Source organism: Phyllopteryx taeniolatus, chromosome 1 (assembly GCF_024500385.1).
Source record: "Phyllopteryx taeniolatus isolate TA_2022b chromosome 1, UOR_Ptae_1.2, whole genome shotgun sequence".
NCBI classification, from domain to species: domain Eukaryota; kingdom Metazoa; phylum Chordata; class Actinopteri; order Syngnathiformes; family Syngnathidae; genus Phyllopteryx; species Phyllopteryx taeniolatus.
This window is the reverse complement of record NC_084502.1, coordinates 49,891,598-49,906,755: the sequence shown is the minus strand read 5'-3', so window position 1 is coordinate 49,906,755 and position 15,158 is coordinate 49,891,598. Positions and strand designations below refer to the sequence as shown.

The 15,158-nt window shown below is 41.5% G+C and overlaps 2 protein-coding genes across 4 annotated transcripts in view; both read right to left on the bottom strand.

Moving 5' to 3' along the window:
- fignl2 (fidgetin like 2) overlaps positions 1–15,158 on the bottom strand; it is a 543,953-nt gene that overhangs the window by 265,660 nt on the left and 263,135 nt on the right. The window lies entirely within an intron of this gene.
- The window catches only part of stat6 (signal transducer and activator of transcription 6, interleukin-4 induced), a 124,335-nt gene that overhangs the window by 61,766 nt on the left and 47,411 nt on the right, over positions 1–15,158 (bottom strand). For all 3 annotated transcript variants that reach the window (XM_061747494.1, XM_061747486.1, XM_061747478.1), the window contains exons 7-13: positions 10,853–11,001; positions 4,781–4,897; positions 4,462–4,629; positions 2,876–2,963; positions 2,672–2,794; positions 2,443–2,535; positions 1,099–1,302 (exon numbers count right to left, since the gene is read on the bottom strand). In XM_061747494.1, coding sequence (XP_061603478.1) covers positions 1,099–1,302; positions 2,443–2,535; positions 2,672–2,794; positions 2,876–2,963; positions 4,462–4,629; positions 4,781–4,897; positions 10,853–11,001 — 942 coding nt within the window. The remainder of the gene's footprint in view (positions 1–1,098; positions 1,303–2,442; positions 2,536–2,671; positions 2,795–2,875; positions 2,964–4,461; positions 4,630–4,780; positions 4,898–10,852; positions 11,002–15,158) is intronic.

Here is a 15,158-nt window from a genome sequence, read left to right as displayed (position 1 = left end):
ACACAACGTTCCAACTTCATTGGAATTGGGGTTTTATATATCCATCCATCCATTTTCTGAGCCGCTTCTCCTCACTAGGGTTGCAGGCGTGCTGGAGCCTACCTATCCCAGCTATCATCGGGCAGGAGGCGGGGTACACCCTGAACTGGTTGCCAGCCAATCGCAGGGCACATACAAACAAACAACCATTCACACTCACAGTCACACCTACGGGCAATTTAGAGTCTCCAATTCATGCATGTTTTTGGGATGTGGGAGGAAACCGGAGTGCCCAGAGAAAACCCACCCAGGGGAGAACATGCAAACTCCACACAGGCGGGGCCGGGGATTGAACCCGGGTCCTCAGAACTGTGAGGCTGATGCTCTAACCAGTCGTCCACCGTGCCGCCGGGTTTTATATATATATATAAAAATATATACATATACATACATACACACATATGTATGTACAACATGAGGTTTATATTGCTGTCAAACCTCGCGGCAAAATCTGAAGTGCTTCGCGAATCGGTCACTTGATACAGCCGGGCAGTGAGGCTTCAGACGTCATCACTTCGCTGCTCCCGTAAATGAAGCTAGCCTTGATACGCGCTTTGAGGAAATGCTCCTTTCATGAGCCAACACACGCTTCGAAGACTTGGCACATCTCGTAACACAACTACTGTTTCTCCCTTTGTTTTATTGCAAAGCAATACAGTCAATCTATCAACTTTCATTAAGCTTACTTATAGTCCATTAGAAAACACATACAGTACACTAACTACACCTAGAAGCTGTTCACACCTGACACATGAGCACATGAGAATCATTTAACTCCCACATTTCAAAACCATATATGGTAGCTTGATTAAAAATAATGTGAGTGGCTGCTAGTCAAGGGTGGACCCCACCTGTCGCCCAAATTCAGCTAGGATTGACTCCATTATCCACTACTCTGAAGAAGTAGTAAATTAATGAATTATTTTATCTGATATTTGCATGTCTATATACATTTTCCCTTCTTCACTGTTGTGAATTCAATGTGTTAATTATCATACATTTCCTGTAATATTATAGCGCGTGTGTGTGCATGTATGTACTGTGTGTGTGTGTATGTACCTTATTAAACTGAGTCCAGGAAACCATCATGTTGCTGAAGTCATCGTTGAAGTCTGGTTTGTCAAATATCTTCTGGGCCAGGAAGTGTTGGTTGTAGTGGTCGAGGTTGTGATGTGTCTGAACCTCTGAGGTGAATTTACTGTTGAGAGTGCTGCACATGAGCTTCCATGGCACACGCTCCGGCACCACAAATGGTACTCTGTCCTAACGGCAGCAATAGAGGTGAAAATTTTTGTGGAGAATGACCAATGAACAAAGGTAAGTTTTTCACAACATTCAAATATTTTTGGGAGTTGGAACAGTCATTATACATGACGTCTTCAGTACACCTCACTTAACCTCATTTGAGCCATTCGTCATGTGAATGACTGAGCAGACGTGTGCTTCTGTTGCGGCAATGTTTGCTGTTGCCTGAATAGTAGAGCCTGTTTTTACCAACCATTTAGCAACTTTTTGTGAATAAAGGAATTTGGGGATTTTGATCGGTGTGTGGTGTGGTGTATTTTATTAAGATTCAGCTGGGCAATTAAGGGAGCAGAGATATTGATACGTTTACAACAAAACAAAACAAATTGGCATAAAATGTAAATCACAATGTCCCATCAGTGGCAAGCTATTTTTAGACCAGACCCGCCCAGGCACCATGTTGGTGATCCCTGCTCTTACATAGTGCTACAAAAAATATATATAAAATACAAAAACAAATGTATTTACAAGTAAACTTAACTATTTTAGTCTTTGAACTATTTTGTACAAAACAAATTTAAAGTGAAAAAACAGGATCACTACAAAACACACAACAAGAATATATATATATATATATAAAATAAAATAAAAAAATCAGCATCCAGATAACTTGTCTGTAGTTCTAACTAAGATTTGCATTGAGAAACACCAAGTGCCTCAAGCTTTGAGGAACTTCTGTCTCTCTAGATATGATCTGCCCTGTTTTGGAGAAGATTCTCTCAGAAGGGACTGAATTCATTGTTTGAGCTGCAAGTTAGCAACAGTTCCAATAAGACACACCGCCACCTTCTGCTGCTGTTACTCATACTTCACTTTTTACTACGGTCACATATTAGCACCATTCGTCTCACATCTTAACCCTCTCTGCCTCAAAGTGTGTTGGACTGACTTTTTAGCGCTTGACAGTCTCGTCTTTGCAAGCAGCCAATCATATTGCAGCGCCCCTAACGCCCTGATTACACTAAGAGCTAATTACTGGTAATGGACAGTGAAGAGGTTATTGAGGGGTATACCTTCAACACGGTAATCGGCCCATGCCAAGTGGTGGAACTTTAAGGTACTACTGTATGGGGAAAAGGTTGAAAAAATTTCACTTACTGGCTCAGAAAAAGCACAATCCCATATGATTGTAGCCAGCGCATTGTTGTCTTGGCTGCCATGGACAATGACGACGACCGGCAATGAGATCATCTGCAATGACACAATTCAACGTGGTAGTTACACTCGTAATCACTGCAAGATTGAGGTTTACGGTAGTATACGTTCACTTAAGTATTTAGTACAGTTGAATGAGTAAAAGGATGTAAAGCACATTTAAAAAACAAACCTGGATTCTGTAGGCAGTGTCACAACCTGTGATGGTGATCTCTGTTGAGAAGAGGAGGGCAAATTTTTCTTCAGTCACAGACTCGGATCCCTTTCTGTCTGCTCGCTTGATCTTCTTGATGGACTGTTGCATAGAAGTTAAAATTTCAATTTGTTACTTGTGTGCACTCATTTCAAAACTGCAGGCTAGCAGCACAGTACATACCATATTCCTGAAGGTGGCACATGTGCTCTTGCTGGTTGTGTTATGCTCAAGGATGGCTGTGTTATTGATCACTTCCCCAACATTGTCACTGCAAGTAATGCCACGTCATATGTTTCCTGGCCTCAAAATCCATTTTAATGTATTAACATCTACAATATCAATATCATTTAGTCCAGGGGTGTCCAAACTACAGCCCACCGGCCATTAGCGACCGTCCAGCCATTTTTTTTGTGGCCCCGTAATAAAAATAACATTGAACACAGGCTGTAACTCAAATTTTTCCAGCCTTGATTTTCCTCGTCTCTCACCTCCAAAGAAACTGGAGGACAAGATACAGTATTTCATTCTCGCATGGGTCTTAGCATGGGCACATTTGTTTAAAGCGAAATGAAGGGGGTGTGGGTGCGGGAGGAGTTCTCGTTGTGATTAAAATAAGACATGTCCGATGTCATCAGTAGTGCTGGATAGTGATCTGGTGAATGTGGTTTTAGTGCATTTAATCATTTAAAATCAAAGGATTTCAAAGGGGGATGGACGGTGGGCGACTGTTAAGCACATCTGCTTCACAGTTCTGAGGACTGGGGTTCAAATCCCGGTCTGACCGGTGTGGAGTTTGCCCTGCGATTGGCTGGCAACCAGTTCAGGGTGTACCCCGCCTCCTGCCCGATGACAGCTGGGATAGGCTCCAGCACTCCCGCGACCCTTGTGAGGATAAGCGGCTCAGAAAATGGATGGATGGATGGATGATAAAAAAGCTCAATTAAATAGAAGAGAATGATGAGAATTTGTTTAGTAAACACTGTACAGTTATGTTAATAACAGCGCTGTCACTGAATTAGTCCAAGAACTTGCAGTGGTGATAAGAAGCATAATTATCAAAAGAGTTTTGAATTAAGTGTTCACTGATACCCCAATAATACAATTACAAAATTATAAATTGTATTTTTTGTTGTAGAGGCTCGACCAAATTGAAGTAGCTTTAATCTAGTTAGCTACTTGTCATTTTACTGTAAAACTGTTTATAAAATGTGTAATATTTAAATATGTAATATTTATATCAGCTCTTAAATGTATAAACATTCCTTAGGATTGGACATGTTCAATGTTTTGAGTTCAAATGTTCAAAAGTGTTTATATTTTCACATACAAAGATTTTTAAGTTTTTCGTCAGCTATTATTCCACTGCTTTTACTGATTAAGGTTTTTGCAGTGGTATCCTTTCAGTACCGGTATCGAGGTATGATTAAAGTCAGAATTTTGGTACAGTCAAATGCAAAGCATTCATTAACAGCTGTATCATATGTGTTTACGGCTCTGGATGTGAGGGCTATGACATCCTTCACCCCATTGATCGCTAGGGTTAATTTGTTTACGAGTTTCAAAGAACATGTTGGTAATTGTGTCTGTAGAATTTTTAAGACCGTTTAATTGAAGATAAAGTGTCATTTGTAAGCATAATTAAAGACTTATTTTGGATTTGGAAATTAAATGCAAGACTGAGGATCTGAGGCAGACACCTACGAGAGCACGTGCTTGGTTTAGTGTGTGTGAATACAGAATGAGTAAATTGAACAAGTGTTACTCACCTGGGTGTGATGTTCAGGCTTCTGGCCTGGAGTTCATTAATGATTTGTGCCCTTACCACCACGGGCTTCCCGGGTGCTACCTTCTCACCTAGCAGGTAGCGCACAGTTGTGGAGAACTTGGACTGAGTCTTAATAACCTGAGGTGGCTGCTTGTCCACCACAACAGAGCTGAAGGGAAAAAATATCACATGGAAAAGTAAAAACATTTTTGTTTGACAAATAATAAAAATATGTCCAGTACTGTTGTTGCAGTGGAGGAGAGCTGTAGTGCATCATATTGAGAGCTACTGTATGGCTAAAATGGGGTAAATGAAACTACCTTTGAATCAGAAGCTGCAGTAGTTGCCCGAGCCTTTCCTGCAGCTCTAGGATTGGGTCGACGATCAGCATTAATTCCTGTCTCAGCTTCCCATTCACACCAAGAAGCTGCTCACACCTGAAACATGAGAATCATTTAACTCAACAGTCTTAAAAAGTTGAATTTTTTGTTTAATAAATATTTATTGTTATAACAGAATGATAGGTAACTTCCTCTACAACTGTGAAGTGATGGGCCAATAGCATCACAGAACAGGGGCCTGAGACTTTCCTAGCGACAAGAAGTGATCACTCAACAATTTGTTTTAGTTTGTAGTACACTCACCAAGAAGTCAAGGAACTCAAAAAAGACAATACTGAGCTTCGAGCAGCCAGGACGACGATCACATCAGAGGTAGAAGAAAGAAAACAAACGATGTGTTATAGAAAGAACTAGGCTATACACGATCAGGATTTTTGGGGCCGATCAGTGAGTAAAAAAAAAAAAAAAGATAACCGATCACAAGATGGAGCAATGTGTCAATTTAGATGACTTGTTCATTTACTGTATATACTTGTGTACTGTATACTGCATATCTTAAAAAATATCTTGTCAGGTCATGTATTCTAATCAGTCAGGTCAAACCAACATGACAATATGGTGCTAACTTGCTGTAATTAAATTACTTCACACACACCGAAACCTTACAGCATGATTTGACAGAACGCCGGTACAACTGTTAGTGCTAGCATTATTTTGCGAGGCTACATTACGTTTTGTTGCCTGCTTGCGAGCCGTATCGTATTAAAAGTACGTGGACATACCTCAAGCAAGCCTTGAATTAAATTATACAAACTTGTTACCCCTCCCTGAGCCGTTATCTTATCGTGGTGGAGGGGTTTGTGTGTCCCGATGACCGTAGGAGCTAAGTTGTCTGGTGCGTTACGCCCCTGGTAGGGTCACCCATGGCACACAGGTCCTAGGTGAGGGTTAACCTAACCCTAAACCAGACAAAGTACAGCTCTTAGAGCCCTAATGATGTTAAATATAAATGGACCTGGACTCATCACCTGTGGGAGGGGGCCAAAGGGATAAGATGCATAGTGAGCTGGGTGGTGGCCGAAGGCGGGGAACTTGGCGGTCTGATCCCCGGCTACAGAAACTGTCTCTAGGGACGTGGAATGTCACCTCTCTAGCAGGGCAAGAGCCCGAGCTGGTGTGAGATGTTGACATGTTCTGACTAGATATAGTCAAGCTCACCTCCACACACAGCTTGGGTTCTGGTACCAGTCCTCTTAAGAGGGGTTGGACTCTTGCCCACTGTGAGAAGCGCCGAGCAGGTGTGGGTATACTTATTGCCCCCTGACTCGGTGCCTGTACGTTGGGGTTTACACCGGTGGACGAGAGGGTAGCCTCCCTCCGCCTTCGGGTGGGGGGAACAGGTCCTGACTGTTGCTTGCGCCTATGCACAAAACAACAGTTCAGCATACCCATCCTTTTTAGAGTCCTTGGAGGGGGTGCTGGAGAGCTCTCACACTGGGGACTCCCTAATTCTGCTGGGGGACTCTAACGCTCACGTGGGCAATGACAGTGAGACCTCAAGGGGCATGATTGGGTGAAGAGAGGGAAGGAGCTGTCAATCTATCACCACCTGGTGGTGGGTTGGCTTCATTGGTGGGGAAGATGCCAGTCCGATCTGGCAGACCAAAACATTTTGTGAGACCTTCCCAACATTCCCTGGCTGAGTCACCTGTCAGAACGAGCTTCAACTCCCACCTCCGACACAACTTCGCCTACGTCCCGGGGGGGAGGGGGACATTGAGTCTGAGTGGACCATGTTCCATGCCATTGTTGAGGTGAGTGACCGAAGCAGTGGCTAGGTTTGGGTGCCGTTTGTATGTGAGCGATCCTGATTCCAGTTCCTTATTTCGATTCTCGATTCCGATTCTTTTAGGGGGCTGGGTCAAAAAAGTTTGCATGGTTTAAAGAACCCAAAAACCCCTATGACGAGTACAATAAATGGATTCAGGTTTCCCTTGCCCGGAACCGGGTCTCTGGAGCCAGGCCCGGAGGTGGGGCTCGAAAGCAAGCGCCTGGTGGCCGGGCCTGCACCCATGGGGCCCGGCCGGGCACAGCCCGAAAGGGTAATGTGGGTCCCCCTTCCCATGGGCTCACCACCTGTGGGAGGGGCCATAGGGGTTGGGTGCAGTGCGAGCTGGGCGGTGGCCGAAGGCGGGGACCTTGGTGATCCGATCCCCGGCTACAGAAGCTGGCTCTAGGAACGTGGAATGTCACCTCTCTGGCAGGGAAGGAGCCCGAGCTGGTGTGTGAGGTCGAGAAGTTCCGACGAGATATAGTCGGACTCGCCTCCACGCACAGCTTGGGCTCTGGTACCAGTCCTCTCGAGAGGGGTTGGACTCTCTTCCACTCTGGAGTTGCCCACGGTGAGAGGCGCCAAGCAGGTGTGGGTATACTTATTGCTCCCTGGCTCGGCGCCTGTACGCTGGGGTTCACCCCTGTGGACGAGAGGGTAGCCTCCCTCCGCCTTCGGGTGGCGGGACGGGTCCTGACTGTTGTTTGTGCCTATGCACCAAACAGCAGTTCAGAGTACCCACCCTTTTTGGCGTCCTTGGAGGGGGTGCTGGAGAGCTCTCCCGCTGGGGACTCCATCGTTCTGCTGGGGGACTTCAATGCTCACGTGGGCAATGACAGTGAGACCTGGAAGGACGTGATTGGGAGGAACGGCCCCCCCAATCAGAACCCGAGCGGTGTTCTGTTATTGGACTTCTGTGCTCATCACGGATTGTCCATAACGAACACCATGTTCAAGCATAAGGGTGTCCACACGTGCACTTGGCACCAGGACACCCTAGGTCGCAGTTCGATGATCGACTTTGTGGTCGTGTCATCGGACTTGCGGCCGCATGTCTTGGACACTCAGGTAAAGAGAGGGGCGGAGCTGTCAACTGATCACCACCTAGTGGTGAGTTGGCTCCGATGGTGGCTCCGATGGTGGTCCGACGTGGCATGCCCAAACGTATTGTGAGGGTCTGCTGGGAACGTCTGGCGGAATCCCCTGTCAAAAGGAGTTTCAACTCCCACCTCCGACAGAACTTTGCTCATGTACCGGGGGAGGCGGGTGACATCGAGTCTGAGTGGACCATGTTCCGCGCCTCCATTGCTGAGGCGGCCGACTGGAGCTGTGGCAGTAAGGTGGTTGGTCCCTGTCGTGGCGGCAGTCCCCGAACCCGTTGGTGGACACCAACGGTGAGGGATGCTGTCAAGCTGAAGAAGAAGTCCTTTTTTTTCGGTCCTTTTTGGCATATGGGACTCCCGAGGCAGCTGATGGGTACCGGCTGGCCAAGCGGAATGCAGCTTTGGTGGTCGCTGAAGCAAAAACTCGGGAATGGGAGGAGTTTGGTGAGGCGATGGAGAAAGACTTCCGGATGGCTTCGAGGAAATTCTGGTCCACCATCCGGCGTCTCAGGAGGGGGAAGCAGTGCACCATCAACACTGTGTATAGCGGGGATGGGGCTCTGCTAACCTCGACTCGGGACGTTGTGAGCCGGTGGGGAGAATACTTCGAAGACCTCCTCAATTCCACCGACACATCTTCCCATGAGGGAGGAGGAGGAGGCGGGAGTCAGAGGTTAAATGCCCAGGGGGACGGGGGAAACCGGACAAGACCACGCCCATCGACTTGAATTTAGTCTACGAATTTTCCATAAAAGTGGTGTAAAAATATAAAATACTCCCAACTTTGTAGTCTTTACTCATAGATCAAGGATAGAGGATAGGAAAATGTAGTCTTGGCAAATCAAATGCTTGTGGTTCAATCACATTTAATGCTGCTTGGCTTCAAATCAAGACAAACAGCTCTCAAAATCTTGCAGCTGCACCTGCAAAGTTGACACACTGACAGACATACATTTGGAATATTTCTGCAGAGTTTGTGAAATATGAAAATGGACATCTTATCTTCAGTTAAAACCATGAATGGAAGCCCACGGGTTGCAGTACTCTCAAACGCCAGTGGGTGGCGCCTTGCGTGCATATATATATATATATATATATATTTGAATATTAAGCAAATAGTTAATTTCTGTATTTGCGTTCCATTGTTGATCTGTCCCAGCTTGGTCTCCCTGGAGAAAGGGTCCCATCTTTTGCTAGCTATCAGTTCAAACGAAGAAAAGGACTCTTTGATGACTGTATATATATATGCACATATATATATATATACATATATATATATGCACATATATATATATATATATATATATATATATATATATATATATATATATATGCACATATATATATGCACATATATATATATATATATATATATGCACATATATATATATATATATATATATATATATATGCACATATATATATATATATATATATATATACATATATATATATGCACATATATATATATATATATACATATATATATATGCACATATATATATATATATATATATATATACATATATATATGCACATATATATATATATGCACATATATATATATATGCACATATATATATATATGCACATATATATATATATATATATATATATATATATGCACATATATATATATATATATATATATATATGCACATATATATATATACATATATATGCACATATATATATATATATATATATATATATATATATGCATATATATATATATATATATATATATATATATGCATATATATATATATATATATATATATATATATATATATATGTGCATATATATATATATATATATATATGTGCATATATATATATATATATATATGCACATATATATATATATATATATATATATATATATATGCACATATATATATATATATATATGCATATATATATATATGCATATATATATATATATATATATATATATGCACATATATATATATATATATATATATATGCACATATATATATATATATATATATATATATATGCACATATATATATATATATATGCACATACATATATACATATATATATATATATATATATATATATATATATATATATATACATACATATATATAATACAGGCACAGCTTTACTAACGGAATGAAGAGCAGCTCATTGAACAGTTTGACAGAAGTTTTGTTACGTTCTATTTCTCATTTCGGAATGCAGTTGGCAAATGTGTGCTGGAAACCGAAGAAGCATTTATCTCCCTGAGCCACAACATGCAAGGATAGCATTGCTAAGCTGAAGAAGGCGGATCAGATATGAAGTACAACTAACACTATTGTTATGAGCTTTGGGATATTTACATGTTGGGTCAGATCGAGGTCAGTCCGTACTCAGACCACAAACGAACTGCACCGAGTCTGTTTGGAAGTAGACCGAGACCACCTCAAAAAGGAGGGAGACCTCCTTGGCAGTTATTTGCCGCGCACCAGGATTCACTTGTGTGTATTCAAACCTGCACAAAAGGTCCAGACCATGGGGGAAATGTGGTTCTTTTAAAGCGAACCAAATGTAGCATGTGTGAATACACCCTAAACTTACACACAAATGGAATAAGTTCCCAACACAAGCAAAGTCAGCCCTGTCAAAGTTTTTAAAACTCATTCACTGCCATTGACAGCTGTTGAATTCAAATATCAATGGAGGCCTGGCAGTGAATGAGTTTAAGACCAGGTTAAAAACTCAGAGCATTTCCACTTTTAAATTATCTTTAATTTCTTTCATTTTTTCTTTGTTTTTGAATGCTTTTACGCTGTCTTTTAGTCTTCTCTTTATTTTAAAATACTAATAATAATGTTAAAGCACATTGAGTTATCTTGTGTATGAAATTTGCTATATAAATAAATTTGCTTTGCATTGAGTATTATCTTTGGGTCTTATTATCATTAATTAGGGTATTTGCTTATGTATAGTCAGTTGGAAGTATTGACTTATCCAGGTGCACCTGCGTGGTATCCACCTGACATTTAAACAAACCCAAGCACCCGCCATTCTCGGATAAGTCCTACAGAGAGTGGTAGCAAGGTTGCAACAATTGTAATCATAAGCAGTAATAAAACAGACATCTTACCACATCTGCAGGACATTGAGGTTGTCATTAAAAGGATGTCCAATGGTTGCCTTGTACTGCTCCCCTCTCCAGGCCTTCAGCCTGCTGAGGAGTTGCGTCTGACACTGGTCCAGACAGTCCACACACTCACGAAGCAACTGAAAACGCTTCTGCAACAATCAGCAATCCAGTATGTTACACTGACGTGCGTGGTTTGCCTATTGACACATCTCAAGCCTTTATCAGGTAAGGAACATGATCATAATAGGCTCTATGTGACATTATGAAGTCAAGTCAAGTTTATTTGTATCGCTCTTAATCACAAGAGTCTCAAAGGTCTTCACAGGCCCACGGTTAAAGATCCATGACATCTCCTGAGGTAAACCCCCTAATCGGGCAAGGAAAAGCCAATTAAAAAATGAATGACAACTTTATGATGAAATCTAATGAGAATATAATGAAATGTTACTTTAGAAAGTAAAAAAAAAAGGCTCTCCCAATATACTGAATTATAATTTTTCACTGCCTTCCCATCAAGCATTAACAGGTCTTCACAAAATAAATACAATATAGGGATATTTAGTTTGGCATATACAGGTACAGTTTTGTTCAAAATAATAGCAGTATTCTTTATAACATCAGTAAATCTCAAAATACATATTTACAAAATCCAAATTTATCATTTTCATTCATTAAATTTTACATTAAAACATGACAAAAAATGTAACAATATTTTAATTACAGAAAATGACAGAAAAAAAATATATTGGGCTGCTCACAAAAATAGCAGTACCTGCATTACTTATTACAAACCTAACAAAAAAAACAACCTCAGATTTAGCATTCGTGTGACGAAACAAACTAATATTTAGTTCTATAACCGCGGTTTTGAAAACTACTTCACTTCTGTGCTGAATGGAATCCAGCAACTTTTGGCACCTGTGAACAGGAATTCCAGGCCAAGATGATTTGACAACCTTCCACTGTTCCTCTGCATTTCATGGTTTTGCCTCAGAAACAGCACTTTTGTTGTCACCTTACAAGTTTTCTATTGGATTAAAGGTCAGAGGATAAAGACAAAAAAATTCTTGATAACTCTAGAATGCCTTTGCAAACCACATCCACCATTTCAAAGTGATTATATAGCAGATATACAGGAGTTAAATCAATAAATATGATTCAGAATGTGCCTTCTGATTTTTGCATCTAGCGCCTTCCGGTCTTCGGCTCTTGACAGAAGAGCTGTGACATAACACTACCCAAACAGCCTGTTCATTCGGCCTTATGTGCTATTGTTCCATGCTGTTGTTCCTTTGACTTGTTTATTGTCGTATGATTTAGCGATTTCACAATGGTTTATTGTGTAGCATTTGGTTGTAGAAATGGTTCAGGCAGTGGCAAGAGTTTCTTTGGCTTTCCAAGTGAATAAGGAATACGTGACCAGTGGATAGGGAAAGTCAATTGACAGGGGAATGAACGTGGTTAGCTATGGGTGCCTAGCAAGCATTCCAAACTCTGTGCTGATCACTTCGAACCGGCGTGTTTTGACAAAGACTTAGCAGAAAGCATTGGCTACACAAGTGTTGTTAGGCAGAGGCTGAAACCAGCTGCGGTGCCAAATATTTTTCCTATGGCCATCGGGACCTCAACAGCCAGCAAGAGAACTAAATCTCGCAGCCGCCATGGTGCAGCGGCGAAGCGGCTCAGACAAGAGGTAAGTATTTCCTTGTACCAACGACTCTATTATGGTTAGTATGCACTGAGCAGTAGGAAAAACAGACCCATGCACTACTTTTCAATACTGTCGTCTGTACTTTTGCCAATATGACAAGCCACAGACACGGCAAAGACTTTCTGTGCGGCGTGTTATAAAGCCACTTGAGCGAGGGGCACACAATATGTAGGAATAATGGATACTATGTACAGTGACTACAGAAAGTATCCAGACCCCCTTAAATGTTTTACTCTTTGTTATATTGCAGCCATTTGCTAAACCCTTTTAATTAATTTTTTTTTTTTTACCTCAATGTACACACAGCACCCCATATTGACAGAGAAAACGGAATTGTTGACATTTTTGCAGATTCATTAAAAAAGGAAAACTGAAATATCACACAGCCATAGGTATTCAGACCCTTTGCTGTGACACTCACATATTTAACTCGGGTGCTGTCCACTTCTTCTTGATCATCCTTGATATGGTGCTATATCTTCATTGGAGTCCAGCTGTTTGATTATACTGATTGGACTTGATTAGGAAAGCCACAGACCTGTCTATATAAGACCTTACAGCTCTCAGTGCATATCAGACAATAATTATTTTTTTTTCTGTCAATATGGGGTGCTGTGTGTACATTAATGAGGAAAAAAATGAACTTAAACAATTTTAGCAAATGGCTGCAACATAGAGGGACAAATTTAAGGGGGTCTGAATACCTTCCATATCCACTGTAAGTTCTTAATGGGATGTGTCTTGACTCACACCTTGGACTGAACCAGCTGGTATTCATTTACACTGACAAGGGGTTGGATTGCTGTTTAATTATTAATAGATTTTTGGTGTTGTCTTGGCTTTCTTTCCATGCCTTTTTGCACCTCCCTTTCTTTGTGTGTTCAATACTTTTTCCCTGTGTCATTTCACAGTTTTACACACAACTTAAATTCTGAGCTTGTTTGTTCTACTTTCTTTGTATGTATGGATTACTTGGGTTGTTCCCAACAGCTGGTGAAATATTCAGGTCTATAGCACCTTTGGAAATACAGTGGGTACGGAAAGTATTCAGACACCCTTAAATTTTTCACTCTTTTTTTTATATTGCAGCCATTTGCTAAAATCATTTAAGTTCATGTTTTTCCTCATTAATGTACACACATCAGCACATTTTGACAGAAAAAAATGGAATTGTTGAAATTTTTGCAGATTTATTAAAAAAGAAAAACTGAAATATCACTCAGCTATAAGTATGCAGACCTTTTGCTCAGTATTTAGTAGAAGCACCCTTTTGAGCTAATACAGCCATGAGTATTTTTGGGAATGATGCAATAAGTTTTTCACACCTGCATTTAGGAATCCTCTACCATTCCTCCTTGCAGGTCCTCTCCACTTCTGTCAAGTTGGATGGTGAACATTGGTGGACAGCCATTTTCAGGTATCTCCAGAGATGCTCAATTGGGTTTAAGTCAGGGTTCTGGTGGCGCCATTCAAGAACAGTCATGGAGTTGTTCTGAAGCCACTCCTTCATTATTTTCGCTGTGTGCTTAGGGTCATTGTCTTGTTGGAAGGTGAACCTTTGGCCCAGTCTGAGGTCCTGAGCACTCTGGAGAAGGTTTTCGTCCAGGATATCCCTGTACTTGGCCGGATTTATCGTTCCTTTGATTCCAATCAGTCGTCCTGTCCCTGCAGCTGAAAAACACTCCCACAGCATGATGCTGCCACCACCATGCTTCACTGTTGGGACTGTATTGGACAGGATGAGCAGTGCCTGGTTTTCTCTACACATACCGCTTAGAATTAAGGCCAAAAATATCTTGGTCTCATTAGGCCAGAGAATATTATTTCTCACCATCTTGGGAGTCCTTTAGGTGTTTTTTAGCAAGCTCCATGTGGGCTTTCATGTGTCTTACACTGAGGAGAGGCTTCCGTCCGGCCACTCTGCCATAAAGCCCCGACTTCATCTCTGGAGCTCAGCCACAGTAATCTTTGGGTTCACACAAGGAATTTGTCTCCAGTAATTGGAGCCGCTCTAGTACGACAACAGACAGTCAATTGACAGAGAACACTTTTGAGACATAAGGTCATTGACAAAAACAGTCACTGAGCAATAAAGAGTTATCTGGTAACGCCGGTACAAATTATTATTATTTTTTTGACAATTGCGCAAAAAGATGCAGTCCTCTAGCACTTAGAGCCGTTCGAATGACTAATATAGCAATAGTCCGGTGCAATGACCATTGTGCAAAGGGCGCAGAGACTTCAAGCGAGTAATGCGATAATCTGGGACAATGTTGATTGTGCAAATGTTGTAGATATTCCTCAATCAGTGTGAAAATGGAGCAGATGCTACTCTGGCATGAGTGGCCAGTATTGGTCAACAACAGATATGCAAATAGTGCAGCGTGGCAAGACTACTACAGTGAGTGCACAAGTAATATATAATTGGCCCGACAGAAATGTGACAGCAAACTCAAGACAAAAAAAATTGGCAGCATTTTGCAATGGAATTGTAGGTTAGCTGTTTAAGAAGTTGATTGCAAGAGGGAAGAAGCTGTTGGAATGCCTATTAGTTCTAGTTTGCATTGATCGGTAGCGCCTACCTGACGGAAGGAT